The sequence below is a fragment of the Leucoraja erinacea genome, chromosome 27 (assembly GCF_028641065.1).
Source record: "Leucoraja erinacea ecotype New England chromosome 27, Leri_hhj_1, whole genome shotgun sequence".
Taxonomy (NCBI): Eukaryota; Metazoa; Chordata; class Chondrichthyes; order Rajiformes; family Rajidae; genus Leucoraja; species Leucoraja erinaceus.
Genome location: NC_073403.1, coordinates 21040418 through 21066704, shown reverse-complemented (window position 1 = coordinate 21066704; position 26287 = coordinate 21040418). Strand labels below are relative to the sequence as shown.

The following is a 26287-nucleotide window of genomic DNA, read 5'->3' as shown; positions in this document are numbered from 1 at the left end:
ATGGAAAGCTGTTTGAACAAAAATCAAAGTGCTGAGCAGTCCAGTCAGTTTCTGTGCAGGGAAATTAACTTTTCAGGTCAGGACCGTTCTTTGGAACTGTTCGAGCCAGTGTGAGGCTAGTTACAAGAGAGACAAGCAAGCAGTTGGGAGTTGAAATTGGTCGATCGGTAATCAATCTTTATTTATACTCGGACAGGTTATTAGAAGCTGGAAAGCGTTGTGCTTCCACAAAAATGACTTTTATGCTGTTAGATTCGAATTAACTCTGAAATTTATTCTTCAGATGAATAATCAAACAAGTCGGCCAAAAAGAACAAAACGGGATGTTGCAGCTGCTAAAGAACTTCGAAAGTTGATCAATGAGCGAAGTGGAGAAAGCGATTTAGAGTTAGTAAGTACATCGTAGGAAACCGAAGGAATCAACCAGACTGAATGCAAAAGCAGAGGATGTGCATTTCTTCTGATTTTCTGGAAAAAATATTTTATTACTCCCATCTCAAGTATGTCATAAAACCTTCGATTTTCCAGCATCTGCAGTTCCTTCTTAAACAAACGTCATATAATTGCAACAAAGTTTCTGGCAATTGAATTATGGACATTTGCTTAAATTACTCATGAAATATTAATAATGAGTGACAGGAAAGATCCTCCAATCTACACCCCACTAAAAAAATGACATACTCATCTCAGCAGAAGTGCAAAGCAAAGCCTGAATAATTTGTCCAAAAGATCACAAGAAAATTCTCAGTCTCAAAAATAGTCCAGGATATCACTCTTAACCCCAGTTCTTTGCAATGTATGACCCATGCAAAATAAGTCGGCATTTAAAGTACTGTTAGAAGAAATACAGGTTTAATTATGGGAGATATAACAAAAGATCTATATGTGAGTTATTAGTATAAGCAATATTTTGCAGTATGGGGGGGGGTGGGTACTAGAGAAAGGCGGTAGAAGAGGGTTTGTTACATAAAATTGGAGAATTCAATATTCCAACCATTGGGTTGTAAACTACCCAAGTGAAATAGGAGGTGCTTCTCATCCATGTGAACCTCCTTCTACTAATATTTTGTAATTGGTTACAATTTTATAGTTTCATCTCTGGCATAGCTTGATTTTCAAGCACAGTATCGATAGTATATGTCTATAGCATACTCTTTCACGTTTTATTTTAACAGGAATGTGGAAATAAACACACAGCCCGGTGCAAGAGATTCATTTGTCCGCTGCGCAATATGACGAAAGAGGCCAAAATAACACTCCGAGCACGACTGTGGAACAGCACCTTTCTCGAGGTACAGATCTTCTTCATATCCAGTCCACATCACAAGATTAAAAATTGTTCGGCCAGAGCTGAACTCACTTCTCGGCATCTGCATACAGTTGCGTCTTGTGCTTCTTGTGCATGGTGGGGGAAAGGTTGGTGGAAACAGGGCCGCGATGTGAATGCTCTTTCCTTAACCCTGAGGTACAGATTGAATCCTACAAAAATAAGGATTACTTTGTGTATTTTTCATGTCTTCACTTTTCAGGTTGATTATACCCACTTGAGAGGCTCTTCCAATGTTGATCTGTTGTCTTACAACGTACAAACTGACTGAATATTTCAATGATCCCGACCTATTATTCTGACACCTTCCCACATATTTGCTTTGTATCTGCTATACCCTGTGGCCAAGCTAGTATGGGTGCTTCTGTATTTGAATAAGCCAAATCACGATACATAGATACATAGACAATAGGTGCAGGAGTAGGCCATTCAGCCCTTCGAGCCAGCACCGATATTCAATGCGATCATGACTGATCATCCACAATCAGTACCCCGTTCCTGCCTTCGCCCCATTCCCCTTGATTCTGCTAGCCCTGAGCTCTATCTAACTCTTGTTTGAATATATCCAGTGAATCGGCTTCCACTGCGTTCTGAGGCAGAAAATTACACAAATTCCCAACTCTCTGTGTTAAAAAGATTTTCCTCATCTCAGTTCTAAATGGCCTACCCCTTATTCTTAAACTGTGCTCCCTGGTTCTGAACTCCTCCAACATCGGGAACATGTTTCCTGCATCTAGCATGTCCAATCCTTTAATCATTTTATATGTTTCTATAAGATCCCCTATGCTGCACTCCCTCAATAGCAAGAATGTCCTTCCTCAAATTAGGAGACCAAAACTGCACACAATACTCCAGGTGTAGTCTCAGAAGACCTCTTTGCTCCTATGCTCAACTCCTCTCTTTATGAAAGCCAATATGCCATTAGCTTTCTTCACTGCCTGCTCTACCTGCATGTTCACTTTCAGTAACTGATGTACTAGGACACCCAGATTTTGGTGTACTTCCCCTTTTCCTAACTGACACCATTCAGATAATAATCTGCCTTCCCATTCTTGCCTCCAAAGTGGATAACCTCATATTTATCTACATTATATTGCATCTGCCATGCATCTGCCCACTCACCCAACCTGTCCAAGTCACTCTGCATCCTCATAGTATCATTTTCACAGTTCACACTGCCACTCAGCTTTGTGTCATCTGCAAATTTGCTAATGTTACTTTTAATTCCTTCATTTAAATCATTAATGTATATTGTAAATAGCTGCAATCCCAGCACTGAGCCTTGCGACACCTCACTAGTCACTGCCTGCCATTCCGAAATGGACCCATTTATCCCTACTCTTTGAACATGTATCCTTATTTTCCAGTACATGAAACAATATGCTAGTTTGTTATCTATTCTGCAAATAACAGATATTGGAACCAAATGATAAAAGGTAATCAAATAATTCAAACAGATAGAATACAGCTGACTATTAAGAATAAGAATGTATTAATTGATTAATAAAGCAGTTCCAGCTGCATTGGATTCTGCCCATGATTTTGGTTAAGAATTATGGTTTTAACAATTCAATATTTGTGAAAAATAAAATGATCAAATATCAAAACTTGCCATGTGGATTGCAAAGTCAACTATTTTTGTTCCACGATTTTCTGTACATCTGACATCTGATGTACAGACGACTCCAAACCTATACACGGGTGTCGAAAGGCACCCAAAATTTTTAATTTCTGCATGATTTAAAGGTGACCTTCCAGAGCAGGACTTGAACAGAAACTGATCTAATATATCACAACCTTTACTACCAATCATACTCTTCTATTCTACACAAATCCTCACCAAGCCGCATATGACTCATTTTCTGCACAAGCTCACTCATAACTCTGCTCTGGCCACAAAAGTATCTGAACTTATCAATACAGTTCACATCTGCATTTTTCACGCTGTACATTCTCCACTCTCCTGTGGGGTAGAAAATGCAAAAACTGAAAGCATGCACCACCGGACTGAGAAACTGTTCATTTCCCTCTGTTATCAGACTTCTGAACAATTATCCCATAAACTAAGCTGTAATACCAATCTTTCAACCTCCCTCCCTGGGGACATTTGACTTTTTCTCTGAAACTGTTACGCTATAATGCTGCAAAACTATATTCTGCACTCTGGTATTTTAAGCTTTGCACTAACTGTTGTACTTGTGTATGGCTTGATTGTGCTCATTTAAAGTATGATCTAATTTAATTGGATAGCACGCAAACCAAAACTTTTCACCATACCTTGATACATGTGATAATATAACCAACGCCAATACCATCTTGTGTCTTCGGTATATTAAGGCTTTCCAAGTGATGTATGAGGTCTATGTATTAATACATTACCTAATATTGGCCACCTGAACAAAACATTTGTGGGGCCATTTTACTTCAAACTGCTGTCTTCTGCAGATGCTAACAAAATTCTAGACCATAAGCATTTAAAAGCTCTTCATTTGATTTTTTTAATTCTAGGAATTCCAAGACTACAGCCGGATTTATGTGAACCTGGAGGCTTCCTTACTCCTAGATACAAATATTTCTACAATAAAAATGGATCAATCAAATGTGAATGTGAGTCCTTTTAGATCTTTCCTTCATCACAAAAATGTAAAATGGCTGTGGTCACAATCTGTTTTTTTACTAATCAAGTATAACTTACATTTATATAGCACATTTAATGGAATACAATTTCCAATGGTGCTTGACAGATATTAGCATGTTTGCTTGGGCACATTATAATTGGAGAGATACAGGTAATGGAGGGTTTACTAAACAAATCTGAAAATTTTAATCACAATAAGATGGAAAATGTGCCTTGCATAAAAGTTATAGGATTGAGATTTTCATTGAGTGCGACTCCACTTCTGAGATTTGCGCAAGTGGTATGGATTTTGGGAATGGGAGTGAAAGCTGAAGATGCTACCACTGTGTGAGTTCAGAACAAATTGCCACGGACGAACTATTGCATCCAATCTAGTTGGGCAACCACACGATTAATGGATAAAGAGACTTCTGAATTTCAAGTTTATAGAGGGTGATACTTTAAGGCATCTCATATTGATGGATTGTAAAATATCTAAGGAAGAATGGTTATGCAGAAGCATATCAAAATGATGAATGCTTAGTTACAAAAATATGTACAATTCTCAGCTAATCCATCCGTTAGCATGAAACATTTTTGTCGACAAAACATTTTTGTATACACAATCATGAATCAATAAAAAAGCAGATCACCTTCAACATCCCATTTAGTTTAGTTTGGAGATACAATGCAGAAACAGGCCCTTCCGCACACCAAGTCAGTTCCGACCAGCAATCCCCGTACACTAGGTCCTCCTACACACTAGGGGCAATTTGCCATTTTTACCTAAGCTAATTAACCTACAAGTGTGGGAAGAAACCGGAGCACCCGGGGAAAGCCCATGCAGTCATGGGGAGAACGTACAAACTCCATACAGACACCACCCGTAGTCAGGCACAAACCTGGGTCTCTGGCGCTGTAAGGCAGCAACTCTACCGCTGTGCCACCGTGCCACCCCATTTCTATTGAATGATGCAGAGTTTGTGTTCCATAATATGATCGTTCATAAATGTTGCAAAAATATGATTTGTTGCATCACAAAGTTTAAGTACAAGATAGAAAATTGTAACAAAATGTTGAAAACTGGTATCTCTTTCACCATTCACCATACAAAACTGGAAGGATGGCTGTCACTTCTCGACTAAAATATTGCCTTTAATTTATTTGGTGTTTTGTTTAATCCAGGTAACCCTCAATATTCAACTCAAGCCTGATGAAAAACAATTTTCTAATATGAAATGGGTCATCGTGGTGGCTGTGCTGGCAGGAGTTCTACTGTTAAGTTTTATAATACTACTACTATGGAAGGTATGCCATACTTTATTTTCATTATGTCCGTAAGCATTCTGTAACTTTGAGGCTAAAGTTAGCTACAGCGGCCATGATTATCAGGAGCTGAAAAAAACTGGCCGCACAATGGGAAGATAACTGACATTGCCACAATCTAGAAATTTATCTGCTTCCTCTTACACAGATAATTCTTCGAGACATAATATCAATCCAGTGAATAATTTCTGTTGTACATCTATATTAATATGTAATACAGATGGTCTGAAGCACTCCCTCGTTGCTTCAGACTATCTGCATTGCATCTTTAAACACTAAAAATATTAATCCTTTTAATTGTATAAAATGACAAAGAAATGGAAAGGTGGGAGGTATATCAAGGAAAGTTTATAAAATGTGAGGTTGTGAAATATACCCTTGTTTGCACTATTGATAAAAATTGAAAACAAAGCAAAATGGGTTTGCCTTGTTAATCATCCTCTTATGGGTGTGGTAATTGTCAGTATTAATCTCTGGTATTATTCCCAAATCTATTTTGCATTAGACTGAGGTAAACAAGTTACAATATTGTTATGGATGTCTCATACGCAAAATGCAAGAACATGATTCTTGTTCATATTACCTTAATTTGAAGAAAAATAAACTTGTGCGTGAAAAGTTACATTAATTTTCTGATTGAGAAATGATTCATTATCCTAACTTTGCTATGATGTGCTACGTAAATAATCAAACCAATCAATGTAATCTGCTAATGCAAGCATAATGGTGTTGACGATGTATATAATTGTCCACTGAAAAATGATCCCGAAACAGTAGTACGTGAAAAGATCAGGTGCGAATTTTTAGACTCTGGTGTCATATTCATTTGAAAAAGTCATCATCCCATGACATATTGAGAAATTTTACAAACTTCGCAGCACTTGATCATCCATACATTAACTATAGAATATTACCTTTCAAATGCAGTGCTCACATGCAAAGCATCTGGTCCTTCTGTTACTCAACTGCTTGATCAGGACATGCGTACCCTGAATTGCAAAGTATCGAGCGATTGTAAAGTCACTTCCAGTCTCAGTGAAATTATGTGTAAATAATTAGTGATCAAATTTGAATGCTACATGTTTGTTGTGATTGCTACGAGCAGAATTGTGTCTAAATTACAAAGTGTGGAAATGATAGCCAAGTTTGGACAGACAGCAATTTTCTTTGGAACTGGTGATGCTGGTTTATAAAAAAACTCAGTGTGCTGGAGTTACTCAGCTGGTCAGGCAGCATTTCTGGGGAACATGGAAAAGTGACGTTTTTGGGAGTGTGTCTGAAAAAATGTCCTGACCTGTCACCTATCCCTGTTCTCCTGAGATGCTGCCCGACCAATGAGTTACTCCAGCACTTTGTGTCTTTTATCTCAGGGATTTTCTTTTATTCCTCTCTCTACAATACACTAAGTTCTCGTTGCTATTGCTGTTGCTGTTTATGTAGTAATTTACAATCACAAGAAAGATTTTACTGACACAATGGAATAAGAAACAATCTTAATATGTTTGTTTCTCTATCTGTTTCAGCTGGTTTTGAAATGTTGCGCCATTGCATGTGGTTTTATCTTCTAACAGTTTCTGGTTGCAGAGTCTAATGTAATTTCGGCCATTTTGTTTTGCTGCTTTCAACTCATAAAGTGAACATGCAAAGTGATGATTTGAATTATTTGACATTATATTAGAAGAAGCACGACAATATATTTGCCTCTATTTGAATAGTCATAACTAGTTCATTAACAGCGTTAGAGTACATGGGGAAGGATTTGAATTTAATCGTTTGCACTTAAGGGAATTACTAAAGCAGCGTTTCACATAAGGATAACATTAAGTAAACTAATAGGGAGTTAAGTTATGAAGAATGGGCATCCAGTTTTTCCAGTACATAATTAATATGATAATATTGATGTGCATGAGCTGGCCAAATAATTATTGTTAACGAATTGAGTGTGTGGTTGACAGTGCAGAGAAAACCTACAGGTTGCAGTAAAATGAATGTGGGCTGGCCAGTTGAGTGGTAAAGTGACAATGGAAGGCAACCTTGTGATGTGTGACATGGTCCACAACTAGGAGGACAGAAGGCAAAGGAATGGTAAGGATCCATAGACCCTTAAAAGGAACCCACAAGTCAGAAGGTGCATTAAAAGGCACCTAGGATGCTTTCCTTTATTTGCCAAGGCATAGAATTAAAAAAAGTTTGGACAATGTTTAATTCTGATCACCACATGCCAAGATAGATATGATTTGACAAGAGAGAGTACGAGAGAGATTTACAAGGGTTGTACAAAGCTATGGAAACTTATAGTGATATAGAAAGATTGGATTGGCTGAGGTTTTTACTTTGGAACAGAAGAGGCAGGCGGGAGATGAGATGTATAAAAATACAAGGGGGTTGAATGGAGTAAAATAATTACCTATTTCCCTTGGCAGAGAGACCAAAAGTCACCAATTTGAAGTCATTGCTAGAAGTATTAGAGAGGAGAAAAGAAAAAGTGTTTTTTATCTAGAATTAGTAAAAGTTAGTTTAGTTTAATTTATTATTATCACATGTACCGAGGTACAGTGAAAAGCATTTGTTGCATGCTATCCAGTCAAAATAAAACTGTACTTGATTACAACCAGGCCTTCCACAGTGTACAAATAAAGGCTACAATATTTAGTGCAAGATGAAATCCGATTAAAGGTAGGTCATAGTTCTCCAATAAGGTAGGTGGGAGGTCAGGACTGCATTCTACCTGGAGAGAGGACAGGTTTGGTGGCCTGTTAACAGCTGGGCAGAAACTGTCCCTGAATCTGGAGGAATGCATTTTCAAACTTCTGTACCTTTTGCCTAATTATGCTGGTGGCCTTGCCGATGCAGTGTGAAGTGTAGATGGAGTCAATGGAAGGAAGGTTGGTTTGCGTGGTGGTCTGGGCTACGTCCACAACTCTGCAATTTCTTGCATTCTTGGATGGAGCTATTCTCAACCCATGCATCCCAATAAAATGCTTTCTACTGTGTGTCTGTAGAAGGACTGATGGTGGTAGTTTCTCTTTCGGAGACAGTGACCAACGTGGATCTTCAAGCAAATTTGCAAGAGTAATCACCATGGACGCATTTAAGAAAAAACATATTTTATAATCCAACTATGGTCGGATGGACTTTATTCATTTATAATTAAATTAAGAAAAGACATATTACTACGTCCAATTTTATTTTATGTTGGTAAAATATTTTTTGTTTCTGTTGGTTATTTTAATTGAATAACTTCCTTCTTTATAGTGTGGTTTCTTCAAGAGAGCAAACACAAGAGCTATGTACGAAGCCAAAGAGCAAAAGGCTGAAATCAAGACTCAGCCCTCAGAAACTAAGCGCCTTACTGACAATGACTAGTGCTGGTCAACCTCACCTCCTGCACTTTTTGGTAATAGAGGGTACAGTGACAGAATAAGGTTGGGTAGGGAGGTGTTTGGTATTTATTATTTTGTAGTTGTATATAGGGTAACTGCCTGCTACCCTTTTATGAACATTTTATTTACTCCCAAGTGTGTTGTTACTTTGTTTTCTTTCTTGATCTCAAATTCATACAGAATATGGTGATATGACATTCTTTATTTCTTTGCTATTTTTTATATTGCAAAACGAATCGCTGTAAAAAAATTCCCAATATTTTTCCTCATCTTGAGACTCCTCGAATAACCAAGTGATTTTGAGGAAGGAACTGTCCTGGCATGATTTCCCAAATGGCACTCCTGAGTTTAAATTTCTCCCCTTTGAAGAGCAATGTCTTCACAGTCTGGAGATTCCTTCCCAAAGCTCTGAGCCTCATTTTCCCCTGTTAAGGTAACCTGAGAACATACCTTAGTAGCCATGGTTTTGATCATCTGTCCAAATAATTTATTAGAATCATAAAAATCTATGGTGCAGAAGAGACCATTCATTCACCATGTCAAAACTGCCAAAAACTGACTTTAGCTGAATCCCATTTCCCAGCTTTATGTGGCTCACTATCCAATTTTGTTTGATAGTCTATAAATATTCTTAGGACATATTGAAATAGTTGAAATAATTAATGCCTTATAATTTATTATTGCTGTCAGAGTCAAAAGCTATGGTGGGAAAGAAAATAGCTATTCCTTCAACTCTGCCTCACAGCTTTGTAACCAGAAGCAAACACATCCACAAAGGCAATGCCATCCAATGTAATCCTTTTTTCGCTGCTTTCCTACAAGGTACAGGTGTTATCAGGCGGGGGGGAGTTGATCTATGCCACATGTCAACGGGCTATTTGACAGTAAGGGATCATTTTGCTTGATACTGACCACGCCCAGAACTAACATTTCCACATCTATTCAACCGTCATTGGATAGTAACAGTACAAGGAAGTTCTGGTTGGTGCTTTAAGTCAATTGTAGAGTCCTTTTTGAAATGTGATTGTAATTGTCCAGTGTAGAAATGATTGGACAATAAACATTGTCGTCTTAAACTACCAATGTTTTTTTTTTAACCATTTAATGCCCAATCAACTTTCTTAGAAAGAAAATGTAATTATTGATCTTGGAAATTTTGTGTAATTGACTTAGAAAAATGGATTTTGATGATGATGCTCACTTTTAAAACTTAAATTGCCTAAATTATTCAACTATATTTGCATTATGTTTTGCAATCCAGTAAATTTGATAGCTATCAAAATGCTAGCCAATGCTATGTGCTGAATATCACTTTTTAATGCTCAAAAAAACTTTACCCTGACTAACTTTTGTATTCCTTGCCTCTTTCTTCACATGTAACAGACTAATTCTAAGATCCTTTCTCTTACAGACAGCAATTTTTTTTCTCATTCTCTTCCCCAATATACTAATTGCATTTCTTTTCAATCTTGATGATAGGTATTCTCTTGGTAATCTGCATATTTCCTGATTTCCTGTTTTGACTACAGTGAGCTTTCTTGGAAAGAATTTCATCATTGTATGTTGCCTGTTTACTAATGTCTCATTTTCTTTTACTTTTTCCTAAATGCTGCTGGGTGAACGAACAACCAGGAATCAAATTTTCTGTTCTATATCATTAAGTACTATTAGATCTGCTTAACAATTAAAACCAGGACTACTAGTACAGTTTCTTTGCATTTCTACTTTCCACTATAATCGTTTCAAAATTATCCTCTGTCTGACACCATATCTCTTCCCTACCTTTATTACACAATTCATGTCTTATTTTGCTAAGAATCCACATCACCATGGATACTCCTTCACTCAACATTTGTGATTAAATCTTTAACCCTACTCCGATGTAGAATGTTTTTTTTTCTTATGTCTGCAAATCAACTTTAACTATTGCCCTATTCAATGGCCTCCAGCAACCCCCCCCTCCCACCCCCCTTTTCATCCATCCCTTACCAATTGTTTTTTTTGATATCCATATCACCGATACTTCTTTACTCTCATCCATTACCAGATTGGCACATTCTACCAAATCAGTGATACATAAAATACACATTATCCCTACTGGCTTTCCAGTTGAGCTCAGTTAAATCAGCACATAATTTGAAACTTAAATCTGGATTAGATGACTCTGTAACGCTATTTTCACCAAAGATCAAGGTGCCTGGATTCATTACTTTTTAAATCTCCTAACAATTGATTATCCAGAGACAATAAACATATTGAAAATTGTGTTTGTATTTAATCACTACATCAATAAAAAAGTTCACTTTTAAAAAGTGCATAATAACTTTCCTTCTTATCTTTTCTTTCCTGAGCAGTGCGGCTTCTTCAAGAGGACAAGATACTACAGGAGTATGCCCAAGTATCATGCTGTGAAGATCCGCAAAGAAGAACGCTATTTCATCACAGAAGGCTTTACAAAGAAGACCCAGAAAAAGCAATGGGTAACAAACTGGAAAGAAAAGGACAAATACCAATGAGTGCTTCTTTCTGAACCTATAAGGGGGCACCCGCTTGTCCAAACACTTTCCAAGCAAACATTACAGGGAACTGTGTAATATACCTGTGTACAAACATTCTGTTCACATTACCTTAGTTCTATTTATGATAACTTATGTTTCAGTCAAATTCAAGAAAAAAAAACCATGATAAAGTTTGTAAAGCACAGTGGGAACAACTTGGAATCCTTGGTGCCTTTTGAAGCACATCTTTGAGCTTTTTACAGGTTTGAGCATTGTTTTCCCAGTAGATTAGACTAAGAGTCCAATGCACTGAAATACATGGGGAAGGAGCTGGTGAGTGGGCTTTTAGGTTGGGGGGGAGGTGGGGAATGATTGCGGGTTTGAGTAAAGATATTAAGTTACACAAGGAACAGGGTTGTAGCTACCACTTCATGAGAAACATTGTGTGTTGAATATATTGTTCTGTAATAATTTAAACTCGAGAACAAATGGGTTAATGTCTAATTTATTGTGCTAAAAGGGAAGATGGGTCCATTTGAAATTTAGCTTGTGGGTTTAAAACTAGTTGACGAGCTGGTTGGAAGGATTGCTGCCAGCCACAAATCTTTATCATTCCCGCCTTCTCCCAAGAACAAGAATTCAGATTACAAGACAAATGGGAGCAACACCAATCGCATTTTGGTTAGGTTATGCTTGTGCTATCGGTTTTGCATGTATTTCGTTTGTTCCATGTTTTTTAGAATTATTTTCAGGATATGAGAGATGTGCAGATATGATGTGACCTTTCCATTTGTGCAGTGCCTACTGAATAACAATAGCAGAACGTGTATCACCCAAAGACATTGATACACAATAATTAAATAAGAGGAATAGGATGTTTATCAATATGTTTTCTGTAATTGCCATGTCAATCTTTTGTTTCTCTATTATCTTTGAAATATGGTACTTAAAAAAAATTGCAATCCATGCGATAATATTAAGGGTACACATACCAATGTGTTTTCATGCCAACATGATATTGGTGGGTAAATTTGATATATTTTATCACTTCAGATTGAGGTACTAATTGGAAACTGTTGATCCATTATTTACCATCTTGATTGCTGCTTTGAAAAACAAATTAATCTGAGGAGAGAAGGTGTCAGATAAGTATTCATCCTCTCTAGCTTAGTTTCTAAATTTACACATAATTGATAATTAAAATGCCCTGATTTTTAATGGGAAAGCTAATACAAGATGAAAGTTCATGCCAGAGATCAAACTAAAGCATTTTTTTTTCTTGCTCACTTGGTCAATCAGAATAGCAGTTATCAACTCTAGTAATAATTTGAAAGAAAGGATGTTTTCTATTCTAAATGCTTATATATCTTTCACTCCCTTCGTACTGGTGAACTGTCCACGGTAAACTGAATAACATAACATTACATGTGGCAGATAATAATCAAATAATGATATGGTTGTAAGTGTGTATATGCAGTTACACAGCTGTACAAGTTGGTGATAGAGAAAGTGTAGGCAGGAAGTAAGAAGTCAGTAATATTTTTTTAGAAAATAATATATAACTTGACAACCTTAGATTTAAATTTAGGTGAGAGATGAAGTGCCCTGTTGCTGACACGATCAGCTAAATGCTTAACGTAAATGTTAATCATACTATATATTTTTAAATAAATAGAGGTAAGTATCTCTTTTTTTTAAAGGGCATAGAGCTATTACAATATCCCAATATTATGCACTATTAACTGTGTATAAAAAATTAACAGATTTTGTGATTTGGTTCTTGGAGTAATTGATTTGACTCTAAAACAAAGATTTTGTTTCTCTTTATTTTGGCTTACCTGCTTAGATCAAAGTGATATTGGAAAAATGGCAACCATACTAGAACTATCTTGGTTAATACCTATAGCTTGGTTCAGTCAGAATAAAACATTACTGAATATTAAAGTAAATATATTTAAGTAAAAATGTCAAAACTTTGTAAAGGACATTAAAAATATTACCAGAATGGTACCAAATGTGAGAAATTTGAGTTCAGTGCGGAAATTGGGAGAGGTGGGGTTATTCTCCACTGACCAAAGAAGGTTAGAGATTTTATGGAGATCTTCACACATCATGAAGGAGTTTGATAGACAAATGAAAAAAAAAATTACTTCCACTGGCAGGCAAAATCAGGAAACACAGATTTAAGGAAACTAGTAAAAGGACTGGACATGTCATATAAGTTTATGCAGCAAGTTGATGTGATCTAGAATGCATAGTCTGAAAGGGAGATCGAAGAAGATTTGGTTGATTACTACTGTGTTTTAATATTCTTTACTGCTGAACATTTAACAAATATATAAATACTTCCTAGAGCTAAGAAATTCTTGTACTGTAAGATTTGTAAATATTTCGTATTCTATTGTATGGATGTGGGGATTCTGTTTTGCTACTGTAGTTTTTGTTGTATCAAATTGTATTAATACTGTAAAATGTTTATTACTGTTTCTGAAATTACTGAAATGGGTAATGTCTTTTTAATAGTTTGTGCTACTGGAATATCGAAATAAAAATATTTTTATCAAAATTTATGAAAGACTACCACATGTAGTGGATGAACTGCCAAGATGAATTAACAAGATGGCAAATGTAACACAAGTACACAAATAGACTAGTGAATATACCTTGGACATTAAATGCATCTGCCAAAATTCTGTTCAAAGTAAAAATGTCCTCATTTAACTGCTTGAGATCCAATAACAAAATTATATTAACCTTCGGTGGTAGACAAAAATGCTGGAGAAACTCAGCGGTGAGGCAGCATCTATGAAGCGAAGGAAATTGGCACTGTTTCGGGTCGAAACCCTTCTTCCTCCAAATACAAGGCGTAACTATGGGCACGCGCATGGGCCCTGGCTATGCCTGCCTCTTTGTAGGGTACGTCAAATAATCCTTGTTCGAGGCGTACCAGGGCCCCATCCCCGAACTCTACCTCCGCTACATCGACGACTGCATTGGTGTTACCTCCTGCACCCACACACAACTCACTGACTTCTTCCATTTCACCATTAACTTCCATCCGGCACTCAAATATACCTGGACCATTCCCGACATTTCCCTACCATTTCTTGACCTCCTGAAACATTATATTAACCTTCTCTGTGTGAACACATGTTGGCAGGATACTTGTGCTTACTATTTGTCAATTCACTCAAAAGGACATGTAACGTTCAGTGTTTATGACAGTGGCAACTGAAGGATTTATTAACTATTTTCCATCCAATTATTCCAGTTGAGATTCAGGTCGGAGCCGAAAAATCCAATTTGATACAGCACATTAAATTTTGTTCCCATTAAATAGAAAAATGTGTCCATTCAGCACACTTGCTCATGGGATGATCATTACTTCATTAATCATTGACCGAAATATTGTTGCAACCCCAAACCTTATCTAAAATGCTCAACAAAACTGGTAGAATTAATAACCTTTGATCACATATCAGCAACCCGTCACCAAGTACTGATACAATCTTGTAATTCAATTAATAAATACTAAAAAAAAGGCAGAAACTATATAAACTCTGTCCCTCTTGAGTTACTCCAGCATTTTGTGTGTTTTTATGTAAACCAGCATCTGCAGTTCCTTGTTTTTAAACCATTCTGGTTAAGCATCTCTGCACCTTCCCCAAAGCCTCCACATCAGTCCTGTAATGGAGTCACCAGAACTGTATGCTTAAACTGCACATATACATTCCTCTCTCCTTATCTCACATCCTTTTATCTCATTATTTTCCCTCGCCTCTGTCATTTACTTCACCCAGGTCCGGTAGGCGGCGCGACTCTCGTCAGCAGCGGCCTCTGCAGCCCGTCCGCGTTTTTATTATTTTCTGTTTATGTTTCTATGTAGTTTTTGTTATTTTTTGTTGGGGTGTGTGTGTGGGGGGGTGGGAGGGAGGGGATAACTTTTTAAATCTCTCCCTGCACGGGAGACCCGACCTTTTCTGTCGGGTCTCCGTTGTCGTTGGGGCTGCAACGAGGAGCGGCCTCCAACGGGAGAAGACCGGGGACTCTGGTGCCGACGACTCACCTCACCGTCGCGGAGCTGGCCGAGTCCAGAGCGGGTGGAGCGGTGGTGGAGCGCTGCTGCGGCCCGACCTCCGGAGATTCGGAGGCTGCAACTGCGGGTCTGGCGGACGGCGGCACCGGGAGCCCGCGGGTCCCTGGAGGGAGACCGCTTTTCAGGGCTCCTGCAACGGCGACTTCTCCCGCCCGAGTAGCGGGGTCGAAGAGCTCCTGGAGCGGGGCCTGACATCACCGCCCCGCGCGGCTTGGAATGGCCGCGGGACTCTGCGAGCGCACGCCGGGGGCTCCAACACCAAGACCCGGTGTGCGACCTTGCATTACCCGGCGTGGCTTTAATGGCCGCGGGACCATCGCCAGCCGGGGGCTTTGACTTTGACTCTGACATCGTGGGGTGGAGAGTGCAGTGGAGAGATAAGTGTTTTTGGCCTTTCATCACAGCGATGTGATGGATGTTTATGTAAATTATGTTGTGTCTTGGGTCTATTTGTTTGTAATGTATGGCTGCAGAAACGGCATTTCGTTTGGACCTCAAGGGGTCCAAATGACAATTAAATTGAATCTTGAATCTTGAATCTTGAAAAACAATCCATGTATATCTTGGTTCAACTTGCTTATTAATTTGAGGGAAAGTTATACCAAAGGCCTTAGTACTTCAAAAAATAAGTTAATAAAAACAATAGTTGTAAATTTAAATTAATAGGTTCTGGGATATATTCAATTGTATGTAGCTGCAAATATGCAATAAAATAAAGATGTGCTTTGCTGAGTTCTTGAATACAAGTGATATTTAAACCTTTTTTAATATAAAATGGGATTTTAATTTTATCTAATTGACTCGGCCTCTGCTCTTGTTAAACTGGAGTAGTGAAGTTTTGAAGAAGCAAAGCACATGATTTATCAATGTTTAAGAGGGAACTGCAGATGCTGGAGAATCGAAGGTTACACAAAAAAGCTGGAGAAACTCAGCCGGTGCAGCAGCATCTATGGAGCGAAGGAAATTGGCAACGTTTCGGACCGAAACCCTTCTTCAGACTGATGAACCACATGATTTATCAACATGGTTACCACGTTCAATGGAGGAACTGCTAGGATGAATTAACACTGTGGGAAACATAACAAGTACACAGTGAATATACTGTACATTGGACCACTTATCGACATGGACTTGACCCAGTTATCAATGCTCAAGTAACCTTTTGGCAGACCAACCGTAGATTAAATTTCATGAAGTATTGGAAAGAATGATGTGGTAGCATCATACAACAAGGAAATGGGTCCATTGGCCCAACTTGTCCATGCCCACCAAAATGTTTAACAGTTGAATTTGTCAGTGTTTGGCCCATATCCCTCTGAATGTTATTATCCATTTACCATTTAATATAATGTTTATAAATCAATTATCCATGTAATGTTTTTTTATAAAGATTGTAATTATACCCATCTCTACAGTTCATATGGCAGCTCGTTTCATATAACCCACCATCCTCTGTGTGATAAGTTGGCCTCTGGTCCCTATCAAATCTTTCTCCTTTCACCTTAACTCCATTCATTCTAGTTTTTAGACTTCCTAACCGGGTGAAAAGATTGTGACCATTGTGTAGGAAGGAAGACAAAAGTGCTGGAGAAACTCAGCGGGTGAGGCAGCATCTATGGACCGAAGGAAATAGGCAACGATTCGGTCTAAAACCCTTAGAAACATAGAAACATAGAAAATAGGTGCAGGAGCAGGCCATTCGGCCCTTCGAGCCTGCACCGCCATTCAATATGATCATGGCTGATCATCCAACTCAGTATCCTGTACCTGTCTTCTCTCCATACCCCCTGATCCCTTTAGCCACAAGAGCCACATCTAACTCCCTCTTAAATATAGCCAATGAACTGGCCTCAACTACCTTCTGCGGGAGAGAATTCCAGAGATTCACCACTCTCTGTGTGAAAAAAGTTTTCCTCATCTCAGTCCTAAAAGATTTCCACCTTATCCTTAAACTGTGACCCCTTGTTCTGGACTTCCCCAACATCGGGAACATTTTTCCTGCATCTAGCCTGTCCAACCGCTTAAGAATGTAAGTTTCTATAAGATCCCCTCTCAATCTTCTAAATTCTAGCGAGTACAAACCGAGTCTATCCAGTCTTTCTTCATATGAAAGTCCTGACATCACAGGAATCAGTTTGGCGAACCTTCTCTGTACTCCCTGTATGGCAAGAATGTCTTTCCTCAGATTAGGAGCCCAAAACTGTACGCAATACTCCAGGTGTGGTCTCACCAAGACCCTGTACAACTGCAGTAGAACCTCCCTGCTCCTATACTCAAATCCTTTTGCTATGAATGCTAACATACCATTCGCCTTCTTCACTGCCTGCTGCACCTGCATGCCTACTTTTAATGACTGGTGTACCATGACACCCAGGTCTCGTTGCATCTCCCCCTTTCCTAATCGGCCACCATTCAGATAATAATCTACTTTCCTGTTTTTGCCACCAAAGTGGATAACCTCACATTTATCCACATTATACTGCATCAGCCATGCATTTTCCCACTCACCCAGCCTATCCAAGTCACCTTGCAGCCTCCTAGCATCCTCCTCACAGCTAACACTGCCCCCCAGCTTCGTGTCATCCGCAAACTTGGAGATGTTGCATTCAATTCCCTTGTCCAAATCATTAATATATATCGTAAATAGCTGGGGTCCCAGAACTGAGCCTTGCGGTACCCCACTAGTCACTGCCTGCCATTGTGAAAAGGACCCGTTTACTCCTACTTTTTGCTTCCTGTCTGCCAGCCAGTTCTCTATCCACATCAATATTGAACCCCCAATACCGTGTGCTTTAAGTTTGTATACTAATCTCTTATGTGGGACCTTGTCGAAAGCCTTCTGAAAGACCAGATATAACACATCCACTGGTTCTCCCTTATCCACTCTACTAGTTACATCCTCGAAAAATTCTATAAGATTCGTCAGACATGATTTACCATTCATAAATCTATGCTGACTTTGTCCAACGATTTCACCACTTTCCAAATGTGCTGCTATCCCATCTTTAATAACTGATTCTAGCAGTTTCCCCACTACCGACGTTAGACTAACTGGTCTGTAATTCCCCGTTTTTCTCTCTCCCTCCCTTTTTCAGACTGATGTAGGGTGGGGGTAGGGGGAACGGGAAGAAGAAAGGAAGAGGAGGATCCAGATGGCTGAGGGAGAGCTGAGAAGGGGAGGAGACAGCAAGGGCTACCGGAAATTGGAGAAGTCAATGGATGTTGGTTTAAACCGAAGATAATAATAATAATAATAATACATTTTATTTATGGGCGCCTTTCAAGAGTCTCAAGGACACCTTACAAAAATTTAGCAGGTAGAGGAAAAACATGTATGGGGAATGAAATAAATAGTAGAGACATGACAAGTACACAAAGTAAAGACAGAATTCAATACAAAACACAATATGAGGCAATTAATGCACAGATGAAAAGGGAGGGGGACGTGGGGCTAAGGATAGGCAGAGGTGAAGAGATGGGTCGTGAGGCGGGACTGGAAGATGGTGAGGGACACGGAATTGCGGATCAGTTGGGGGAGGGAGTTCCAGAGCCTGGGAGCTGCCCTGGAGAAGGCTCTGTCCCCAAAACTGCGGAGGTTGGACTTGTGGATGGAGAGGAGACCGGCTGATGTGGATCTGAGGGACTGTGAGGGTTGGTAGGGGGAGAGGAGGTCAGTGAGATATGGGGGGGGCAGATGGTGGAGGGCTTTATAGGTGAGGATAGACACAAAATGCTGGAGTAATTCAGCGAGACAGGCAGCATTTCTGGATAGAAGGAATGGGTGACGTATTGGGTCGAGACCCTTCTTCAGAGGAAATCCCATTCTTTACTCAGGATTCCCAGAATTAAAAAGCAATTGGAATTTGTCTAGAAGAACAAAGGGTAGCAGCCTCTGGCCATTAGAAACAATCAGCGCAGGATGGGAAACTGACTGTTCAAAAATACATCTCTTCCAGGCACGTACCGTCAGGGTAGGCAAGGTAGGCACTGCCTACCCTGACTAAAATTATAAAATGGTAATTATTAAATATAAATAGTAAAGGCATGGGAGAATTAAGCCTATCTAAGAGATCGATCTCTTAGGTTGGCATAATAGTAAGATTAAACGAGAACTTACCAGTTCGAAGTTTGATCTGTATTTTATGAGGAGTTACGATAAGGGATTACGTGAAGAACCCGTCCAGCACGCATGCGCGACATACTTCAAAGCAGCGGTGTGGAATCACAGAAGACACAATAATTGAAATAAACATAGTAAAGAAAAGGAGAATTTGAATACCAGTTGATCTCTATAATTGAGGGTGGGAGCGGAGGGCACGTAATCCCTCATTGTAACTCCTCATAAAATACAGATCAAACTTCGAACTGGTAAGTTCTCCTTTAATCTTACTATTTTACTTCGGAGTCACGTGAGTATTCTGTGAGCTGCCAGGAGCGGATAGAGGAACCGGCCGTCACCCCAGCCCCTTCTGTCGGCCCCCGCTCACCTCTGGCAGTGTTCACCGTCTGAAAACCTCTCTCCTGCCCAAAGATACTAGAGGAATTTAAGGATTTGTGGGAAGCAGCTGACATGAGCGAAGTCGGCGAGCGGCAGGTGAGAGGTGTTCAGACGGAGAGCACTGCCAGAGGTGAGCGGAACAGCAGAAGGTGCAGAAGTGACGGCCAGTTCTGCTGTCGGATCCTGGCGGCTACTCGCAGCCGCCCGAGCTACTTCCCTCCCCGGCCACAAGGCGGTGGCTCCGTGCGAGAGCGCTGCGGAAGCGGTGAGTGAGTTACTGGCCCTACCCCATCCTTCTTAACACTCCTGCCCTCCCCGCAACTTTATCCCGGGCACAGACTCTCCACATGCTGTGATAGGAACTCTCCCCCCAATTGGTCCCTTGAACAAGTATTGTCATTCAGTAAGATGACAACTGATTCAACTTGTCATGGTGAGCTCCCGTTTGTCCCCACCATCTCTCCATCTCCCGTTACCCTTCACCCCCACCCATTCAGTAATTCAGAATGAAGGAGACTTGGAAGCCTTGGGCAAATTGAATTGTTACTGCCTTTATTTTTATTTTTACGGAGAGGAGAACAATCAGCGCATGCTTAAGATCTTTTTAAAAATTCGACTGACTGCCTACCCTGAGTAATCACTCACTCACAGCACGTTCCTGATCTATTCAATGGTTCAGCTTTCTAGGAAATATTCACAATCCCTCTCACCCCATATTATGTGGACAATTCCTCATTCTGTAACAATGCTCCCATTTCTAGATCCCTCTGCTGGGGAAGCAAGATTATCTCCCAATCTTGTGAATTTCAATGGATTTTGGCTGACACTGGGAAAGAATTACACCGAGAAGAAAATTAAACTACATAAGTACTTTTGTTCAGGACTATTTAGTATTCACTCAAAATGGCAGTTCATTAAATAGGAACAAAGTATAGAAGATATATATTTTAAAGATAAAAGGATGGCACGGTGGTGCAGCGGTAGAGTTGCTGCCTTACAGTTGTTCCCGACTATGGGTGCTGTCTGTATGGAGTTTGTACGTTCTTCCCGCAATCTGCATGGGTTTTCTCCAACATATTCAGTTTCCTCACACACTCCAAAGACGTACAAGTTTGGAGGTTAATTGGCTTGGTAAATGTAAAAATTGTCCCTCGTGGGTGTATGATAATGTTAACATGCAGGGATCACTGGTCGGCTCAGACCCGATGGGCCGAAGGGCCTGTTAAGGTGCTGTATCTCTAAACTAAACTAAACTAAAGATGCTGGAAATGAGACAAAATCAGAAAATGCTGAAAACATTCAACAGGTCAGGCAGCATTTATTGAAATAGAAAAAGAATTACCAATCATGTCAAAAACCATTTTTATTCCTCTTTGAGTTGGGTAACCTTTAGTTTTGAATAAAACTATTAATGAATACATTGCAACTGTAGAATTGAACTAATTTGTGTGTAAAATTTGTGTTTGTTTATATAATCAAATTTTTTAAAGTTCATTAAATGCTAATTTTGGAATATCATCGAAATATTTAAAAAGTAAAATGTAAAAAAAAGGATTCTTTCACATTGACTTTATTTCTATAGTAGCTTATAGGCTAACAATAACATTTTTTAAAATCATTATGATACCCTGAAATGAATAAGGTTACATACATTTTAGCATGGTTTTCAAATATTTAAGTGAGGCTCGCCTAAAGTACACAGATGTGAGTGAGGGAGCATATGATTCCATGGGATTAGTTTTTATTTATTTTATAGATAAACTAATTTGTGACAGTAAAGGTACAATAATTATGAAAATACGCAAAATAGCAATTTGCTGGAGTCATATCAATGAACTTAACCTGGTATGTTGATAAAATGTTTCCAACCAATTCACTTTGTGACCACATCAGCAAAAAATATTTTGAATATATGGGGGAAAGACTTTGAACTGAAACTCACCATGTCCACATTGTAATCTTGAACTTCGAATTCTGATGTTTCAGTTCAGCTTTTGTTGCACTTGTATTTTAGATTCTGTGCAAAGTGTTCAAGAATGTTACCATTAGTGCAATAGTTCATCTTAAGATAATGATAAGCATATTACTTTACCCTGCAGCTCTATGTTCAATTAAGTTTATTGTTTGAATTTATCTTTTAGACTGATCACAATCACAATACCCTGTAATATTTTATTAGCCGAGTATGTTTTGCAACATACGAGGATTTTCATTTGTCAAGTTAGTGCACTTCATTACCTACACATCACTTTCTTGGGAGAGTAGGAAGTCAAACAGCTATTAAATACAGGCAAAAGTTTGAGATGAGCATTGCATACCGATTATTTTAGTTAGGCTGCATACTTACATACGGCATGGTGTTCCTGTAAACCAAATTAGGTGGTGGGATAGGAAGATATGTTCAGCCAGAGCTGAACACAGTTCTCGGCATCTGCCGACGTCTTGTGTCGTGCTGGAAAGATTGGTGGAAACAGGGCCGTGACGTGAACACACAGAAGAACAACTCTAGGACTGTTTGGAGTCTGTAGACTGGGCATTGTTCAGGGACTCGGCAACGGACCTGAACGAATATGCTACAGTCGTTACAGACTTCATAAAGAAATGTGTGGAGGACTGCATACCTACAAAAACATTCCGAGTGTTTCTCAATCAGAAGCCTTGGATGAACTTTGAGATCTGCACTCTTCTGAAGACCAGACACCGGGCATTCATGTCTGATGATACAGTGGTCTACAAGAAGTCCAGATGCGACCTTGGTAAGGCCATCAAAAAGGCCAATAGGGACTTCTGCTGCAAGCTGGAGGGTGAGACAGATGTTCGGCAGCTATGGCGGGGCCTGAATGCAATCACCTCCTACAAGGCGGAATCAGGAGGTAGCTCGAATGTCGGCGTAGCATCACTCCCTGATGAGAATGCGTTTTACGCACGCTTTGATAGGGAGAACACTGATGTGCCTTCTCGAGCCCCCATTCGCTGTGATGGTATTTCAGTCACAGTCACAGAGGCAAACATCAGAAAATCCTTCAGAGGGGTAAACCCTCGAAAAGTGCCTGGACCCGATGGTATACCCGGTCATGTTCTAAAAACCTGTGCGGACCAACTGGCTGGAATTTTTACGGACATTTTCAACCTTTCACTTCTGAGGTCTGAGGTTCCCACCTGCTTTAAAAGGGCATCAATTATACCATTTTCCCAAGAAGAGCAAGGTAATGTGCCTCAATGACTATCGACCAGTGGCACTAACGTCAGTGGTGATGAAGTGCTGGACCCACTGCAGTTCGCCTATCGCCACAACATATGCGTGTCTCACTGGCTCTCCACTCCGCTGTGGACCACTTAGACAACAAAAACTTATATGTCAGGCTGTTATTCATTGATTACAGCTCGGCATTTAATACAATCATCCCCAAGGTGGTTACCAAACTCGCAGAACAAGGTCTCTGTGCATCCCTCTGCAATTGGATCCTCGACTTCCTCATTCACAGACCACAGATTGTTCGAATTGGTGGAAAGGTGTCGGCCTCGATAAAAATCAGCACGGGAGCACCTCAAGGCTGCGTGCACAGCCCCCTGCTGTACTCACTCTATACTCATGATTGCGTAGCCGGTCATAGTGCAAACTCCATCATCAAGTTCGCTGACGACACCACTGTTGTGGGACGTATCACTGATGGGGACGAGTCAGAGTATAGAAGAGAGATCGACCCACTGACCAATTGGTGCCAGCACAATAACCTGGCCCTCAACACCAGCAAAACAAGGAACTGATTGTGGACTTTGGAAGAAGTAGGATGGGGACCCACAGTCCCGTTTATATCAGGGGTCAATGGTGGAAAGGGTCAAGAGCTTCAAATTCTTGGGCATGCACATCTCCTGGTCCGAGAACGCTGATGCAATTATAAAGAAAGCACATCAGTGCCTCTACTTCCTGAAAAGATTACGGAGAGTCGGTATGTCAAGGAGGACTCTCTCTAACTTCTATAGGTGCACAGTCGAGAGCATGCTGACCGGTTGTATCGTGGCTTGGTTTGGCAACTTGAGCGCCCAGGAGCAGAAAAGACAACAAAAATTAGTAAACACTGCCCAGTCCATCATCGGCTCTGACCTCCCTACCATCGAGGGGATCTATCGCAGTCACTGCCTCAAAAAAGCTGACAGCATCATCAAGGACCCGCACCATCCTGGCCACATACTCATGTCCCCGCTACCTTCAGGTAGAAGGTACAGGAGCCTGAAGACTGCAACGTCCAGGTTCAGGAATAGCAACTTCCCCACAGCCATCAGGCTATTAAATTCAACTCATACAAAACTCTGAACATTACTAGCCCATTATCTGTTTAGTTGCACTTTATCTGTTTATTTATTCATGTATGTAAATATTTATATAATGGTATATGGACACACTGATCTGTTCTGTAGTCATGCCTACTATGTTCTGTTGTGTTGAAGCAAAGCAAGAATTTCATTGTCCTACCTGGGACACATGACAATAAACTCTCTTGAATCTTGAATCTTTCCTTGACCCCAACCAGTGATTAGGAATGAAGGATGTAAAGAACTTTAAAAAAAGTGTTGTATTTTTCTACTGATCAAAATGTTTATAAGTTTTCCTTACAGATTCTAAGCAAGTTTATTACATGCTGTGATGAACCAATCACTACTCGGCGATGAAGAAACAAGGTACTGCAGATGCCGGTTTACAAAAAGGATACAAAATGCTCAGTGGGTCAGGCAGCATCTCTCTGGAGAACATGGATAGCTGGCGTTTCTGGTCAGGCCTCCTCTTCCCAATGAATCAGCTCGGCGTTACCATAAGAGCATATTTTTAAGATAAGTACTCAAAAGGTTAAAAATATTCAAAATAAATTTTGGACTGTGGAATTCACTGTGACAGATTGTGAGACAAATTCTATAAATTGTTTTTTAAAGTAAGTTTATAATTTTTAGGAGCACTAAAGGGCGATGGGAGTGAATAGGAAAGAATAGATCTAATTGGGTAGCTGGGCTATTTCTCAATTTTATGACCCAATTGAATTTATGTTGATAATTTATAGCCAGATTTTGCTTTTGTTGCTCCATGAAACTGGCAGTGACATTGGCATTTAAATGATTCAGCCATCCCAGATCAGTTACTATTTGCCAACACTCTAGGGAAATCAATTCATCTGAGGTGAGGAGTCAATGATAAACACCCTGACAATGTCATGAAATGCTGCACAAAGTTTGTGAGATTTTAATAGCATAAACACACAAATACTGCCAAAGTGGCCTTAAAGATAACAGATTTATCTGCATGGATGATACATCCCTCAAAAAAAGTATTTCAAAACACATATAATAACATTTTGTTCATTTTGATTTATGTGCATACGTTCCCATCTTTGATAAAGTCTAAATTAAAGAGATTACTGTAAGAGTTCAGGGCATCAGGTTAATATCTTAGCATTGATAATGGTTGGGCAAATAATAGAAAACACAAGAGTCCAGATAAATATATAATTTTCAGGTTAGGAAGCTCCAACTAGTCAGGTGTCATAGGAGCGCCAAACTATTCATAATCCATCTAATCATGCGCGCGGTGACGTCATGGTGGGGGGGGGGGGGTGGGGTGGGGGGAGTGAGACGTTGACGGCCGTGCGCGGTGACGTCATGGTGGGGGGGGGTGTGGGGGGGGGGATTAAGACGTTAACGGCCATGCGCGGTGACGTCATGGCGGGGGGGGGGTCTCCAGCATCTGTTCCCTCTTAAACACGGGAGTAAGACGTTGACGGCCATGCGCGGTGACGTCATGGCGGGGGGGAGGGAGGTGAGGCGTGGACGGCCGTGCGCGGTGACGTCGGGTGGGCTGGATAGACTGGCGATTGGGCCCAGGCGCCGCCCCGGTTGCCATGCAGATTACGGGCGGGCGCCAGCAGTGGTCCACCGGCGCTCTCGCTTCACTTTCAAACCGGCGCTCGCGCACCATGAAGTTCGTCCGCTTCCTCATGAAGAACGTGGCCCTGTCCAACGTGCCCAAGCACATCGATCACTTCTCCAAGTTCTCCCCCTCGCCGCTCTCCATTAAGCAGTTTTTGGATTTCGGTGAGTGAGTGGGTCGGGCGGTCCGGGCATGGAGATGGAGGAGGGGGACCCGCTGCTCGGGGAGCAAGGGGATGGCCAGAGGGGGGGAGACCTGTCAGTGCTCCGGGTTTCCACTCTTACCTTGAAGTGAATGCAAAGCCAATTCGCGACCTGTGCGGGTGAGAAGTGGGCAAAGTGACCTTTGTGGCGAGGTCAACCTTCTTGGTCCTCCAAAATATTACAATTGGAATTTAAACTGGAGTGGCAAGCCTCCTCTCCTCTCCTCTCCTCTCCTCTCCTCTCCTCTCCTCTCCTCTCCTCCACCACCATTGCTGCAATACCTTCTCCATCCCCCTCTCTCTCCCCCCCCATTGCTGCAAGACACATTCTCCCTCCCATTGCTGTGTGCCCTCCTCCCCCCCCCCCCCCCCCCCCCCCCCCCCCCTCGCTTTGCTGCAAGCGCTTATTCCCCCATCGCCACA

At 40.4% G+C, this 26287-nt stretch overlaps 2 protein-coding genes across 5 annotated transcripts in view; both read left to right on the top strand.

Annotated features, from left to right (window-relative positions):
• itga3b (integrin, alpha 3b) overlaps positions 1–13816 on the top strand; it is a 146351-nt gene extending 132535 nt beyond the window's left edge. The window contains exons 21-26 of the mRNA XM_055657276.1: positions 284–391; positions 1176–1292; positions 3836–3934; positions 5130–5252; positions 8526–8667; positions 11008–13816. Coding sequence (XP_055513251.1) covers positions 284–391; positions 1176–1292; positions 3836–3934; positions 5130–5252; positions 8526–8636 — 558 coding nt within the window. The 3' untranslated portion in view covers positions 8637–8667; positions 11008–13816. The remainder of the gene's footprint in view (positions 1–283; positions 392–1175; positions 1293–3835; positions 3935–5129; positions 5253–8525; positions 8668–11007) is intronic.
• Positions 7018–26287, top strand: part of LOC129710342 (pyruvate dehydrogenase (acetyl-transferring) kinase isozyme 2, mitochondrial-like) — a 44249-nt gene continuing 24979 nt past the window's right edge. Inside the window, exons 1-2 of one of the 4 annotated variants that reach the window (XM_055657278.1) lie at positions 7018–7024; positions 25685–25826. In XM_055657278.1, the coding sequence (XP_055513253.1) occupies positions 25709–25826 (118 nt within the window). In that variant the 5' untranslated portion in view covers positions 7018–7024; positions 25685–25708. Of the gene's footprint in view, positions 7025–25599; positions 25827–26287 lie in introns of those variants that run through there. The other 3 variants (XM_055657280.1, XM_055657279.1, XM_055657277.1) reach the window with 3 other exon arrangements.